At 42.2% G+C, this 16144-nt stretch overlaps 1 protein-coding gene across 1 annotated transcript in view; it reads right to left on the reverse strand.

The window, feature by feature from the left end:
* Window positions 1–13457: 13457 nt before the first annotated feature.
* Window positions 13458–16144, reverse strand: part of Rpe65 (retinoid isomerohydrolase RPE65) — a 17028-nt gene continuing 14341 nt past the window's right edge. The window contains exons 11-14 of the mRNA XM_010605241.1: window positions 15075–15189; window positions 14887–14981; window positions 14668–14779; window positions 13458–13609 (exon numbers count right to left, since the gene is read on the reverse strand). Coding sequence (XP_010603543.1) covers window positions 13458–13609; window positions 14668–14779; window positions 14887–14981; window positions 15075–15189 — 474 coding nt within the window. The remainder of the gene's footprint in view (window positions 13610–14667; window positions 14780–14886; window positions 14982–15074; window positions 15190–16144) is intronic.

A 16144-nucleotide genomic window follows, 5' to 3' on the forward strand; every position in this document is an offset into this window, starting at 1 on the left:
GACATTGGAGTGCTGTAGCTACAAGTTAAGGGTTATTTCCAGACAGGAAAAGCTAAAGAGGCAAGAAAGTTTCTCCCACAGAGGTGTCAGAGGGAGCATGGTCCTGTTGACACCTTGGGTTAAGATTTGTATTCTGCAGAGCTATGAGAGAATATATTTTAGTTGCTATAGCCCATTCAGTTTGTAGTAATTTATTACAGCTGCCCAATGAAAGCAAGACTAGAACATTTGAGGACATTTTATTAACAGAAACACTGATAGTGTGGACTGAGAGGTACAGAGAAAATTTGAGGAAAGGAGACTGTTGGAATTCTGACCTGCAGTCCTACTGCCAGGAAGCCAGATGCTAGAACTACTCAGCAAAAACCATTCTCTGTATTTCTTTAAAAGGGAAGGATGACTCAGAGGACAGAAGCAAGAATGCTGACATTGAACTAAGAACCCACAATGCAGAATTCAGAACCATGGAAGGTTATTCCCAGGCCCTGAAATCCAGGGAGCTCCAGCTGGAGTTTCTCTGGATGTGTTTCACATGTACTTTGGACTCCTACCTCCTTTTCACCCCCCATTTCTCCCCTGTTTGAACTGTAATGTCTGTAAGTGTTATCCTACATCAGCCCTACCATTGTGTAGATGTATGAGGACCATAATGCATCCCACTTCATGCCCATGGGTGGAGAGAATTTGTAACTAGGAGCTGTCATTGTGAATTACCCTTGATCACCACAATATATGACTGAGACGCTGACTTGGGACCCATGAGGTTAGTGAGATTTAGAGAATTCTAGACTTTGAGCTGTTGCTGAAATGAGAACTTTGAGAATCTATGGAAATGGCCAATCATAGGACCAGAGCATAGATTATGGTAGACAGTATTCTAAGATGGCCCCTTGATCTCTGCCATCTGGTATGACTCTATGACCATGCTATGTTATGAGAAAAGGGGGTTTTACAGGTGTAATTGAGGCTACTAATCAGTTGACCTTAAGAGAAAGAGTCTATTTTACCTATGCTAATAGCATAGGTAAGCAGAGAATTTTCTATGGCTGATTGGAGAAGCAGAAGACAGAGACTCAAAATATGAAAGAAATTCAGTGAATCATTACTAGTTTGGTGATGGAGGACCCACAAATACAGGAATGTGAGTGACCTATAGGAGCAGAGACTGAGGTGTAGAGACCTTAGTCTGTAAGAATTGGATTCTGCTGACAGTCTGATTTCAGAAGCTTCTTTCTTAGAGATGCTTGATAAGATCACAGCTCATCTAACATCTTGATTTCACTGAGTCTTTGAGATCCTGCACAATAGATCAAACAAATATATGCTGGACTCATGGAAAGAGGAGGTAATAAATTTGTGTTGTTCACAGTTATATTTGTGATGCTTTGTTATATAACAATATAAAGTGTGTGTGTGTGTGTGTGTGAGCTTTCCACCCCTGTGATAAAATACCTGCTATAAGCTACCTAGAGGAAAGATTTATTTAGAGTCACAGCCTTAGGAGTTTCAGGCCATGGTCAGTTGGCTCCATTGCTTTTGGGCTTGTGTTGAGACAGAGCTTCATGGGCTGAGCCCTGGCAGTGGAGACTGCTCACCTCATGGTAACCAGGAAATAGAGCAAAATGAGAGAGGAAGGAGCCGAGTCCCAACGTCTCCTCATGTGCATGCTGCCATGATTTAACTGCCTTATACTAGGCCCCGCCTCCCGGTGGTTGCACCACGTACCAACACCCATGGGCTGGTGACCTCTGGAGGACACTAGAAACTACAGAGTGTGTATCAATAATTCCAGACATATGTATTCTCCTAAAATAGATCACATTTCTCCTGACCCTATGAAATCTGTCTAGTCAGAAGTTTACAATCTTCTTGTATGTTAGTGATGAAATAAGTTTTATAGAAAAATAGAATTCCAGTTTTGAAAAGGTTTCATAAAGAAAGGTGGCTGTAGGGAGGACCTTGGCTAGGATGCACATTCAGTGGCAGAGACCTCAATCAAACCAAATCAGTTCAACTAGGAATCTTTGAGCATCTTGAATACACACCCAGGCACTGAGCTGAGCACCAGAGGCTGGATAGTAAATACTTCTTCCTGGTGGGCTCTTTATGATGGGTTGGGAAACAAGAAGATTTTTAATAGCAATGTGATGTGTTAGGTTCTGTAATTGGGCGATGTGAGCAAAAATGAGGATGACCTTACCACCTGGGATGGTGGTGGTAGTGAAATCTCCAGATCTGCAGAGCAGGGAAGAGAGACCATCCTGGCGCTATGGTGTATGCACATTACAGGTGTGGGAGGAGGAGGTATTTGGCACAAGAAATACTGTTCTGAGCACAGGAAATATGTGTGGAAAAGATGTCAGGTGTGCGAGCACTGATGATCTGCCAGTAAGTAGTTCAGTACGTCTGGAGTGCGAACAGCTGGAGACCAGAGGAAGAGGAAGGTGCAGGCAGACCCGCTAAGGAAGGGTCTTATGGCTGATTTGATCATTTCCTCTAGGTCAGTGGGGAAATCCTTAAAAGAAGTCAACACAAAAGGCTGTTACCAAGATCTTCCTTTAGAAAAATCTAATCTGTTCACCTTGTGGAGATGAATAATAGGGGACAAGACAAGGGTGGGGAGAGCAGGCCAAAGTCTTTCCGAATAGAGGAAGAGTTATCGTTGCGAAAGGAGAGGAGAATATGGACTTGACAGGACCAACATGGAATAGTGACAGGACCAGCCTGTATTTTGACAGGCAGTGATCAAGAGGAAGAGTGGAGGGTGATTCCGTGGATTCGGGCCATGAGGCTGGGTGCCTGGGAGCGGGGGTCACTGTACGGTGCTTTGTCACAGCAGCTCCGATGATCTAAGACAGAGTTACAGGAATCCTCTAAGGGATATGAGGCCGGGCTGGCTTCTCTGGCTTCCCCACTTCCTCACAGAGCGACTGCTTAGATCGGTGGTTCTGTTGTGTGACCTGTCCAGGATGAGACCCTGCCCAATTGCAGGGACTTTACCAAGCCTCTTATGTTCCAAACCTCCAGCATGATTATTTTACGAGGCCAGGAAAACTGCCTTTACCGAAGCCCTTTTCCTTCATGGAGGCAGCGTAGATTCCAGGCACAGTTCTTTAGCAAGTCTGTGTGCTCACTGCTGCACTGTCCTAGGCTTTGGAAACATGACGGGTCATTCCACGTGTGAGTAACGTAACGATGAGCCGTGTGTAATGAGTTCAGGATCTGAAAGGGTGGGGCCTGTGAGGGTGGAGTGTTCACCTCCCAGTTCACACAGTAACCCTGGGAATTCAATGCTACAAGGCTTCAATTAGATGATGTAAGTGCTTAATACAGTCCCAGGCCTAAACGAAGAGCTCAATAAATGCTAGCTGCTGTCGTTGCTAATTGTTGCTACTCACTTACTATTGTTATTATTGCAATAACCATTATGGCAAAAATAATAGAGCTAGAATAGCTGAGTGAGAAAGCTGGAAGGAATGCGGTAGGCAATCAGTGCAGTGTTTGGACTTAATATTAAAGAGGTGGAAGAGTTTCGAGTAATGAAAGCCATGTCGGAGGGGTGTGGGGTCGTGGGTGATGGGATGGGGAAGTCGGGTGAAGGTCATCAGCTCCTAGAGTGCCTAGGTATGAGGCTGCGGCTAGAGAAGTCATCCATGGGGATGGGGAGCTGTCCCAGGATGCCAGCGTGATTTGGGTTGGAGGAGACAGTCGTAAGTGCTAATATCTTCAATGAAGAAGAGAGTGCTTGGAGCTTTGCTGCCAGTGTCTCTGGATGCGGTGGTTGTAGCAGACCCTGGACGCCCTTGGTGCTGTCCTCCCTGCCCTCTAGCTTGGCCAGGTAGCCAGGAGGTAGCGGCTGGGACAGTGTGTTGGGTCCAGAGCTGAGTGTCTGGAATACATCAGAGGCTCTGCGCCCATTCATCCAGTCCAGGCAAATTGCCCTGCTTCTGGAAGAAAGACCCCTTAAGAGCTATTTGACTGAACATCAGGAAATCTGTTCTCATTCTCATTTAGAGTGCAGAGACTTGTGTGGTGACTCATACATCTGAAAAGCTCAAATGAAGTAGGGTGATCTCAACGGTGATTCACTGATGAAATCTGGACAGTGATTCATCCCCTTTGCGCTTGTCCTTGGGAGTCACCAGGCTGAGAGGTCGCTCTCCTCAGGAGGGCCCTGTGCTCTGCGCTCAGGGAAACATGCCTGGCCCTCCTGTGGTGGAATTTCAGGAAATACATGGAGTCATCCACAGCAGTTTTCCACAAGGTCATTTTCTTTAGTCGTTTTTATTCTCATATCCAGTCTGCAAGATGCTTGTGAGGTGTAATGACTAATAAACAAGGGAAAGGGATGGTGCTTTCAAGTCAAAGGTGAGGGTACATCTAGTGAACTGGGGGTACATTTCCCTGTTTTGTGATCTCTAGGGGATGGTGCAGCTCTTCTGGCACTTGTTAGCAAGGGCTATTTATTTTTATGATAAATGTGCTTAAATAAACTTTACACCATGCTTATAAGAAACACTAATTAAAAACCTAGTTAAAAGAGAAGATGACTTCCATGTAACAAGCCCAGAGAGGAATGACTCTTATGTCCTCGTACTAGCTCTGTGTGGAGGTGACAGTCAGTGCCCAAAGATCTATCTGGAAAGGGAGATCACATTGCTTGATCCAACTAAGTATTTATCTTTGTACCGGGTAAGTCCCAAGGGCCCTGTTGACCACCCAGGACCAGGTAGCAGCTCCTTCTCTGAGCATCTCAGCACCCGTTTAGCACTCATTGTGGATTTTCCTAACCATTCATTCCATTGCGTGTGATATATCTTTAATCCCATGCACAGTTTTCAGCATTTCTAGCTACCACTTAGAGTAAATTTATTTTGTGCCAGGAACTGGCCTAGACGTGTATTTACTCATTTAATCTTTACATTGGTCCCAGGAAGCAAGTACTTGTCATTATCAGCAGCTATGTTTTAATATATAGAGATTGAAGTGTGGAGATGTCAAATATACTGTAGGAGGTCACACTGCATGAGGGGAGGGTGCCACGTCAGGCCCAGCCCGTCTGGCCCCAGGGATCCCGGTCTCTGCCACTCCCCTGTGTCTGTCTCTGGGAGTCCTCCAGGTCTGTCCTGGGTGTCATCTCTGGCTGCTCAGCTTCTGGCTTGGTGCCCTGTGGCCTGTTCTCTGCACAGCAACCAGAATAACATTTTAAAACCTTCAGGTCATGTTAACGTCCTTATCACTGCAGAGCTGGCTCATCTTGCTGAACTCCTTCAAGGTCTACATGATCTGAAGAAGCAGCCTCCTTTGTACCATTTTCTGCTAAGTTCACTCCCTCTGGCCACGACATTCTTGCTGTCCTTAGATCTCAGCAGCTCCTTCCAGCCCTGGGGCTGGGAATGTGCTAGTCTACGATTCCCTCTGCCAGAGAGTCTTTTCCTGGCATTACGGGAGCTTCACTGATGAATCTTTGAATCTGGGGTTAGGTATAGGACCTTGCACATGTCAGCCAAGCACTTTATCATGGACTACACCCTAGCCTCTTAACTGATTGTATTATCCAGTCTCTTCTTATAGGGGCTTTTTCTGACCACCCCATCTCACCCATTTCCAGTCACCAAATGGTCCTTGTCCCCTTACAGTACTTATCATTACTACTTGAAAGTCTATTACAAAGTCACCTTCATGATGGCAGGCAATTTTACTGTCTGACTGCTTTCATTTAAGTGCAGAAGACAGGTACCTGGCTTACAATAGGAACTTCATAAGTATTTATTAAATAAATGAGTAGATGAATGCATCTCTAATAGATGTGACTGCTTTGAATGAGTGAATAAATGCATTCAGTCTTGAAGATAGAGCAGATTATCTTCATACTATGTGAAAAGCTTACAGGTGTGCAGAAGAGGAGGTCCTACATATTTCTGGAAGGACGGTGCTGAGCTGAGCTTGACAAAGTAGCAAGTTATTTAAGCCAAGCAGGGGTGGGAAGGTCTTCCAATAAGAGGAAATACGCAAAGATTCATAGGTGTGAAACAAATATCACAGATACAGAATTCCCAGTTGGGGTACCAGGAGCCATAAAGCACGAAAAGTCAAAATGACCCTGAAAATGGGCCAAAACTACTCTTCTTAATTAAAATGAAAATACAAAAACCATAAAAAAACAAAGAAAATCATCTTGAACTTATAAGCTAACAGAATGAATCAATTAAAATTTTTCCATTTTTTTATACTCATCCTTTTAAAAAAACACAAGAAACCCAAATTACAAATAAAAAGCCAAATAAAAGACAGATAATAGAAAATAGGGAGAGAGATCTTTCTCAGAGTGAAAGGGGATTCAGAGATGGATGGGAGGGAAAGGAGATGCAAGACAGGGATTCTGATGCATTAGCTACAAGAAATGCAGTCAAGTTTCATTGATTTGGAATTGCGCAATGGGTTTATTTTAGTTCAACTAAGAACTAGTTGTGAAGGCCTTACGCGGGGGCAGGGGGCAGAATGGTAACTACGGCAGACATTTCAGGCCCCAGTGGGGCAGGGAAAGTGTAGACTGAGTGCAGACTATGCCTTAAGTTAAAAACTGCTCAACTCTTTCAGCTGTCAGTTATGGGCGCCTCTGCTAGGGACGCTCTTCCTGAAGAAGTGAGGCTTCGGGTAAGTTGGGTAAAAGTTAGCTAGTTGAAGGCAGGGTGCAAGGGCTGAACTTTTCAATTAGATGCAGCTGTAGGTGGACAGGCATGTAGGTGTCACAGGCTTGACAAACTCAGAGCAGTCCTGCCACCGGATGGGACCTGTCTCTCCCCATGAGGTATGTTGGTCAACTCTGATCAGAGAAGATCATTTCAGAACATGTTGGTGTGAGACTTGGACAGGTTTACTAGGCAGACTCAGGAAGTAGGAAGGGTTCATCTGGAAGAGCTGAAGGGGACGCAGCTCTGAGGAAGAGTAGCAGACCGGCCCTTCAATGAAAAATGGATTAGGTGGGGCAGGGTCCAGTGAATTGTCAGGTCAGTTTTGGTTTTCCAAGATGGCTCCAGGAGAAGTCTTTATTTCGGTCTCCATGAGATGATGATTTCTCCTACACTGTCTAAGTGTGGCACAGGCTCTACCGGAACCCAAAATGACTGTGAGTCTAGGGCCCTGACCAGAGACTTCTGGGTGCTCGTTGGCAGATGAAGATCCTGTAAATACTTTGTCTTGGTCTCCTGAGTCTGGAAGTGGATAAGATGGGTAATGTTAATGGGGGGCTAACCACCTTTGCTTTACCACCTTCTAGGCAGACACTCCCTGGATGTTTAGCATGCATCTTTGTGGAGCTCAGCAAGGTTCTGATCCAAAGTGTTGAAGTAATAAAGGAGCCTGATAAAAAAAGGAAGGTCAAGCTCTGCTCTGCTTTTTGTTACCTATTGGGCCTCTGTAGGCCCAAGTAAAGAATCATTGTTTTTCGCAAAAGCTTCTTGAAAGTCCTTAACTGTCTCAGAAGAAAATGTTGATCATGCTTTTAATAAGTAAAACGTTAAGGACCTGGGAGTTGTTGGTCCCTGTCCCTGTGGTGGTCTCTGACTGCGAAGTGTGAGGGACAGGCAGGTGAGAAGGGCACATGAGCCAGGCTGTGGGACAGGTCACCGACCGCAACCCATGGGTTAAAAGAGCTCTAAGTAGAAAGATGACAGTCAGCCCTTTTTCTTTTTCTTTTTCTTTCTCTCTCGCTCTCTCTTATAAAAGCACTCTATACATAATAGCTGCTTTAGAAAACAAGAGTCAGAATCCATGAAATAAGCAGCTAGTGCTTCTAAGTAGTTAAAATTTCTCTAATAAAACCACAAAGGTTTTTGGGTTTCTCTTACTTAATAAAAAATCCATATGTTTTAAGTTTAGTTTCCATTTTGTGTATACACTTTCCAAAGCTTTGTTATCTCTCCTTGGTTATCGTTTCTCCTTTTTTTGTTTATCTTTTGTCAGTAGTACACAGAAACACAAGTTTTAACTGAAAATGAAGAATAGGAGTTAGCCAGGTGGGTAAATATTAGTGAGTAAGCTAATTAATGAACACATAAAAAAGCCAAAGCAGAAAATCTTGTTGATTAGAATTGGCTACTTGAGACAAGGATATATACCAGTGTATTTTAAAAAGATTTTTGTAAGATATTACAAGTCTTATCTAAAGAGGTTCATTATAAAAAGTAGCAACCAATTAAATCTATAAGAATTTGGGCAAAACAATTGTTACAATGGGGTGGAAGTTTTTCTTTTAACTGTCATCATGGAAGAATGAAGATTATTTCAGTTTCTCTATTTCAAAAGCCTGTCCCTTTATTGTATTGATATTGGTAATTTAATAGTTTTCCCCAGGAAGAACATAAATAAAATTAGTCAAACACATGCATATTTTGACAATTAGATCTTCAGTGGTTCAATTAGGGTAAGTGAAATATAATGACTATTTAAATGTAGTTTGTGCCCAAACTTTAAACATACATGGTATAATCACAAAATACAGTGAGTGTTTAAATTTTAAAAATGTAGCCAGGCGTGGTGGCACATGCCTGTAATCCCAGCACTCGGGAGGCTGAGGCAGGAGGATCGCTGTGAGTTTGAGACCAGCCTGGGCTACATAGTGAGCTCCAGGTCAGCCTCAACTACATAGCCAGGACCCTGTCTCAAAAAAACAAAACAAAACAAAACAAGTAATTGCAGTAAAAGATGCACTGCCACTAATCCTTTCACAAAATCACCCCTTTGCTTTGAACACATTTGTCCCGTCTTTCTTGCCACTTTCTGGAGCAGGTCTTAAAGTGCTTTCTTGAGTTTCTTTGGTTGTGCTGTCCTGGCTGCCTCCATAATAAATACTTCTTGTCTGCTGGACTCTTTAGGGTGGGTTTGGAAACAAGAAGATTGTGAATAGCAGTGCGACGTGTTAGCTTCCAGGTGTTCCGTATCTCACATCCTTCCCAACACGAGGCGCTGATGACCCGCTTAACTTCATCCGCACTGGTGGTGCGGAGGAGGATTTTCTCTGTGCTTTCAGTCTGCATTTCCCACACGAATAAAGATGTGCAGCACCTTTCCATATGCTCGCTGATCATTTCACTATGCCCTTTTGTGAAACACCTGTTTCTAATAAAATTTAAAATGCACATATACCTTAACTCAGTATTTACACTTCTAGGAATCTATAAAATATTCACATTTCTGCAAGAAGTCTGTATATTAGGGAATTGCTTGTAATACCGAAACAGTGGGAAAAATTCATATGTTTAGGGGGGAAATGTGACAAGGTAATTATCTGTATAATGATGCAAATGCATTAAACAGAGTTTGAACAGATGTCTTGCCCTCAGAGTATATTCAGAGGAAATCCGGAAGGGACAGTTCATCTAGATTAATTTTCCATACATTTAAAAAATCTTTTATTTTCTGTACATAGGAAACTCTCCACAATAGGCAGTATCTTTCCTATTAATATCACTGATATTTAAACAGGATAAAGTGAGATTACTATGTAAATGTATTTTGGGATGACGTAAATGATATATTTCATAAATGTTTTGCACAGTTTTTTTACAGCCTAACATAGCCTATCCTGGAGAATATGCCCGGTGTCCAGAAGACCGTGTATTCTACTGTTTTTGGTAGAGTCACAGAATCTGTTCTGTCTGGCTCATGGTGTTTCTGAAGTTTCTATGTCCTTATTTCCTTTTCTCAGTTTTCTTAGTCACACTGAAAGTCAGGTATTGAGTTATTTGCAGTTGTTGTTGAAGTGTCTATTTCTCTCTTCAGTTCCTTTAGTGTTTATTTTCATTTACTTTTGAGATTTGTTAACAGGTGCATATATGTTAATAATTACTAAGTGCTCCTGATGGACCCCTTCACTGTTGCAATATATCCTTCTTTGTCTCTGATAACATTTTTTCTTCAAACTTGTTATGGTTTAAATACGCAGTGCTCCCCAGAAGTCTCAGGTGTTCAGTGGGGCCTTTCGGAAGGTGACTGGATCATGGGTGCTCCACTCCAGCGCAGTCACCCTTTGATGAGTTCACAGCTAAGTGTGCTGTCAGGAGCTGGTCACAGGTGGCAGTCACTGGGTCATACTTCTGGAGGGCACAGCTCCCTCCATGGTGAACTCCTTCTCTCCGCTTCCTGTCTGCCATGTCCTTCCCACGTGATCCTTCTGCCTTGGAGCAAGCACCCAACCCTAGACTGAACCCTCCAAAAACTGAGCCAGATTAAACCTCTTCTCTTTCAAACTGTGGGTATTGGGTGTTGTGTTCCAGCAATGGGAAAGATGACTAATATATGCTTATTTTGCCTGACTTTAGGGTGACCATTCCAATTCTTTTTTGGTTACTTTTTCCATGGTTTATCTTTTTTCCAACTTTTTACTTTGAATTTAAAATGTATTACTTGTAGACAGACTATGGTTATATCATTTCAAAGCACATAGTCTGCCAATCTACCTTATGATTGGAGCATTTATTTTTATTTGATGTCATTACTAGCATGGTATGATGTGTCTGCCATTTTGCTATTTGTATTGTTAACATATGTTTTGTCTTTTCCATTCCTTTCTTTCTGTCCCATTATCTAGAGCCATTCAAAGAATGGTAGTGATCTAAAAACTATCTTAGTGAGTAGTTCTGGGGACCTCACAGACTCACTCAGATGGCATTGGAGTCAGATCTGAGTTTTGTGTGAAGACTCGGCCAAAGTATTTCATTGTGTTGAACATCACAGTACCTCTTATTCAAGGTGCACACTGACCCACTACCGAGTAGCCAAACGCCTAGACTTGGCTGCTAAGTAGAATGATAGCAGTATCATTTGAAGTGAAAATTTAAACTAGGAACATTTCAGAAACTATGTTTTCAGGGAAAAATGTTTCATACCAATGTATGTAAAGTAACTTGGCATTCTTCTCTTATTTTTAATATGGTAAAGATAGTACCACAATGGGTACAGTGTTAGGAGTGAAAGAGTATATGGTACATAGAAGCTACTGAATACATGTGAATTTCTTTTCTCCTGCCTCTCAGATTTGATTTTTCCGTCAAGACTGAATTTTAACCAAGTTGCTGTACTTAGGGGATGTGTCTACATTCTGCTATCAGGTGGACAGAGGAAATCAAGGGATTTTATTTCTCGGCTAGTGTGGAAGGATGGAGTAATTCTGCCATAGAATGTTTGTGGAAAAGAGATTCTGGTTATAGTCTGTTTGTACAGACTTAATAGGCAGGTAGTACAAAGACTACCTACATGGTCTTCAGCGAAGCAGTTATCCCTTACTAGTTACTTCTGGATGAATTATGTCAAAACCTTAATTCTCGTTTCCCCTTGGCTATGGTAAATATAAGATATTTAAAATGGAAAAATATTCTAAATAGCTCGTTATTTAAAAAACTACATATTAGCAGGTTAACTTCTATCCATTCAATCAGTTATTATTATTCCTTCAAGCATATTTATTTGCTTTCAGATGGATTATGTTTCACTCAGTCTCCCAGATGGGTAGCATTTTCTTAGAAAACAGGTTCCTTAATTTATCCAGTCTGAATTCATAAGTTCGTCTCTCTGGATCCAAGTGAAGGTTTTAAAGCTCATGTTCTAGCTTTGGTCTTGAAAAGTCGCTCCTAAGCCTTCTTGCTATAATATTAGCAGTGACTGTAATAGACAGTTCCAGTTTTGGTGAAGAGCTGTTAGTGTGAGATTCCTTTTCTGTCTCCTCCCCTTGGCACACTGTGGTGATCTCAGAGGGAATCCTGTGAGGGAGAGACATGGACACCCCGAGCTGCAGGCTGGATCACGGACACAGAGTAGGAAGAAGTCAAGGAATGGTCCATCGGCAAGTGTAGGATGCTGCAGATGTAGGAATTCTCTGAGATTCAGTGCTTTAAACTGAAAACTTAGCTGTTTTCAGTACTTATTTTTGCATTTTAAAAGGAATGGATAAATAGCTTTCTTTGTGGAATTCTGTGCACATACCGTTTATGGACACTGAAAGCAATAGTTACGGCTTACTACAGAGCCATATTCCACAAAATTTTCTGGATTTTCCCTTTTTCTCTTTTGAGACTTTTATTTCTATCTAGGACTGATCCATGGATAAACATTGATTCCATTAGAAATGACAGATAAAAAGATAAAAAGACCAATGCTGAAATCTGAAGGGTAATTTAGATGAGTGCTATATGAATATGAAAAGTAGAACTTACAAATTCTACTTTGTATTAGATTTGCTTTGAAAAGTATCCTTAGTGGGCATTTATAACTTAAAATAAGTATTTACCTTATCTAAAGAAATCAAATAGATTCATCAAGTTCTCTGGCCAGTCTGTTCCATAAAAGCTATTTTTACTTAGTTAAACACGATGCTGATCATCTTAAATATGATGACATGCAATGATTTTAAACATAAAATGGACACTAGGATTAAGGGTTAGAATACAATTTTTGTCAGTATTCACTCTTTTTGTAATCTGTAGCTCAGAAAAGAGTAATTTAGAAATAGAAGTTCTTAAAATGTATTAATTCAAGTGACTACACAGTGGTTGAACAAAATTAAACAGAAGGGGCAACAAAGCATAACTCCAACATTATCCCATAACCCAATTTTAGGGCTGGGGATTTATCTCAGTGGCACTGCACCTGCTTGGCAAGTGCAAGGTCCCGAGTTTGATTCCCGGTACTGGATATATATTTTGTATAGCTATAACCCAATTTTAATTTGACATTATATTTGCAAGTATTTTATGCTCTGTTTTTCAAAATATTAATCACTACTATAGGAACATGAGTTGATGGTATAAACTTTTTCTTCTCATTGAGTTTATTGGTAGTTCATAAACTTTTAATGTGCAACTTATCTCTGAGCTGTTGGGAAACTTCAGTTGATTAGGTTTTCTCATTGCAAAATTAGAAATAGCACCATTTGCCCATATTAATTGGAATAAAGCATAGACTTGAAGACATTGGAATGAGTTAGTTAAAGTTCATGAGCTTGAGAATCTTCAAGCAGTTACATAAATGCAAAAGCTATTACTGTGCACTTGTAGAGGGTAATTCCTGGTTTGACATTTAGTAACTGAGCATTTTTGCCTTGACTCACCAAAGCTAGCTACAAATCAGACATGGAAGGCTTTGGTATTTCAATGTTAAAAAAATTATAGCAGACAGTTTTATACCAGGAATAAAAAGCAGTTTAATAAGTCCACATTCATTTCTTATTTGATTGCTACACATTTAAAAGAAGTTTTCAGTGCTGGGCTATGCCACAGAGAAAGCACAATTATCTAAATATATACTTTAAAAAAAAGGAATTGCTTGTTTAACTCAGCCACTGCTTTCTGTAAAACACTGTAAAGTTTGTGTAAGTTAAAACTGAGCAGGCTTAGGCTGCAGGCTCGAAGCTGGTTTTCAGGTTTTCTTTCTCATCAGAAGTACATCTTGCTTGAATTCTCTCAGGCCGTTTTGAACAGTCCATGGAAGGTGACAGGGATATTAACCTCCACTTCAGCTCTGGCCACTTCGCTCAGGTCCTTGGCATTCAGAATCAGGAGATAGGCGGGTTTCTGTCCTGTCCCAGGGTTCACCACCACACTCAGAACCACCCCTGTTTGTCACAAGGAAACAAGCAGATCAAAATTTAAATGAGCTCAGACCTGTGGATTAAGTGAATGACACTGGCAAATAAAACTGTGATTTGGCTTCCGTTCTGACTCTGCTACCCCTGGCTGCGTGACCCCCTGCAAGGTCTTTTGGAGTCTTTCCCTCTGGGCTCCAGGCTTCAGGGAGGTAAGGACCCTCTCTGCCTTTCTCAAGCCTGCCTGGAGAATTCCGGTCTCCGGGGTTAGAGCACAGCAGGTGCTCATTAAATACTTATCGAATGCACCGATCTGTGTCATTGTCATTCTTCCTACTGCACAAACAAAAGTGTGATGATCAAGTGAAGTTGTGTATTAAAAGACTTTGGCAGCACCAACGCCTATCATATTACAGTTTCCAAGATCTATCGGGAAACTTCTTCCCCCCCACAAAAAAAGAAATGAGAACAAACCTTTTGCACTTTTTCTGAATACTTGCATGCACGAAATGGCTCCACAGTTATTTATATCTCTTCTCTGTGGCTGCCCATCTTGTATTCCAGAGAGTGTGTGATCTATCGCCCTGTCTTAGCCAGGTAAGGATTAGCTAGGATGCTTGGCCATTGAGTGGCTGTGTTACAGACGATGGCCCTGGATCTCTTTCTAGCTCCAGCCTGCTAAAAGCACAAACCCAAACTAGAGCCCCAGAGCTGCCCTCTCATTGTCTTGATCTTCTGGAACCCCTTGTTTCCCTTCTTAGAACTCGATCCTTTTTCAGAAATATATCTTGATGAGGAAGGGCCAACACCTAGGTGCTGCCATCTTTCTTTGTCCTTCCCCTCATCCAGAGAAGACTCTGACGCTGGCTCATGACATCACATGGTGCTGTAATATTTTTTTCCCACTGGAAAGTAACAGGACCTCATCACAAGAGGAAACATTTCCAAATAAGCTTAACTTCTTCAGTGCCATCCACTTAGAGGAGTGTTTTTTTAAACACTGGGGAATAATCAACCTAACTCCCACTTCTTGGACACACAGAATTCCAGCCGGAAGAGTGTGCAGCCATGGTCATTATGATCATTACCATCATCTTCTTCTAAGGCATCTGGGTGGGAGATGAAGATGGGCTCTGATGGGTAGGAATCCGGCTCCTGCCACACCCAGGTTTCTTTAGTTTTGACATTCAGCTTACAGAGCTGCTCGAAAGAAGGCAAAAGCAAGGGATCCACCAGTCAGTATCCCCCTCACTTGACTCACCTGTGAGCCAAAGCACTCTCCCAGTGTCAATGAGTAGACTGATTACCTTGTCTGGAAGGAAGTGATTCAAGCCAAGTCCGTATGCGAACGTATAAAGTTTCCCGCTGTACTTCCCATAATTGATTTGAGGAAACTCAAATGCTGCAAAGTAGAGGACAGGGCTAGGCAAACTCAGCCAGTCTCTGGGAGTAGAACGCATGTTCCTTCCGTGGGGTTTGCTCTGGCTCGTCTTACCTTGGCGAGGCCCTGAGAAGAGGACCTCAGGTTCTAGCCAGATCGTCTCATCACTGTGCAGGGTGGCAGTGGCAGTTGTGTTGGGCAGCGTGACTAAGTTCCTGCCTGTGTCAGCCTGAGGGTGAGGGTAATAGAGACCCCAGTGGGCAACTGGAAGTGCAGACCCCAGGTTAGCTCCCCTAGGTTTCTTCCTTTGGTCACCATGCAGGAGGAGGAGTCCGGGAGAGTGTAGGCCAGGGAGCCCGGGGTGCATGGCACGTGCCAGTCACAACTCATGGGATGTCACCCGGGCCCTCACTGTGCTCACCTGCAAGGTGAGACTATCCTCAAAGGGAAGTTAGGGCTCTGAGGCAGGACCTTTGCAGAAGACAGGTAATTAACAGTTGAGGCTATAGATAAAGATTTTCTGCGGAACAAAAAAGGCTTCAACTGCCTAATGGATAAAAGAGTGTCTGTTGCTTTTATGGTTAGGAAATATTCTGGTTTTGTTGGAAAAAGCTGATGAAATTATGTTGTCAATAAATTATATAGAAAAACCACTGGATGAGATGTTTTTAAAGACCTTTTCTCACACATGCGTGGGTGTGCCTACACAGACTTTTCAGACTATTCTATGAAGACAGTGGGTGCTATGAGTTTTTCCTAAGAATATATAGTATCGATTTATTAATATTTTTATCAAATAGTTAATTATAATGTTTTTATTCTGGACTCTATTTTAGGCATTTGGAATATTTCAGAGGATAAAGTCCCTGTCCTTGTGATGCTTGCATTCCACTTAGAGAAGTTTAATAATAAACATACCAAGTAGGGCATAGTGACATACCCAAAATCCCAGCACTCTGGGAAGCTAAGGAGGAAGGACTGTAAATTCAATCCCAGACTGGGAAATTTAGAGACTTAGTGTGCCTCTTTCTCTAAATAAAAATTAAAAGGGCCTGGGGATGTAGCTTAGTGAGAAAGCCTTGGATTCAACGTCTGGTAGCCCCCACACGCAGGCAGACACACACACACACACACACACACACACACACACACACACACACACACACACACACACACACACACAC

The sequence above is a fragment of the Fukomys damarensis genome, unplaced genomic scaffold, assembly GCF_012274545.1.
Source record: "Fukomys damarensis isolate Sample0158 unplaced genomic scaffold, DMR_v1.0_HiC HiC_scaffold_33, whole genome shotgun sequence".
NCBI lineage: Eukaryota > Metazoa > Chordata > Mammalia > Rodentia > Bathyergidae > Fukomys > Fukomys damarensis.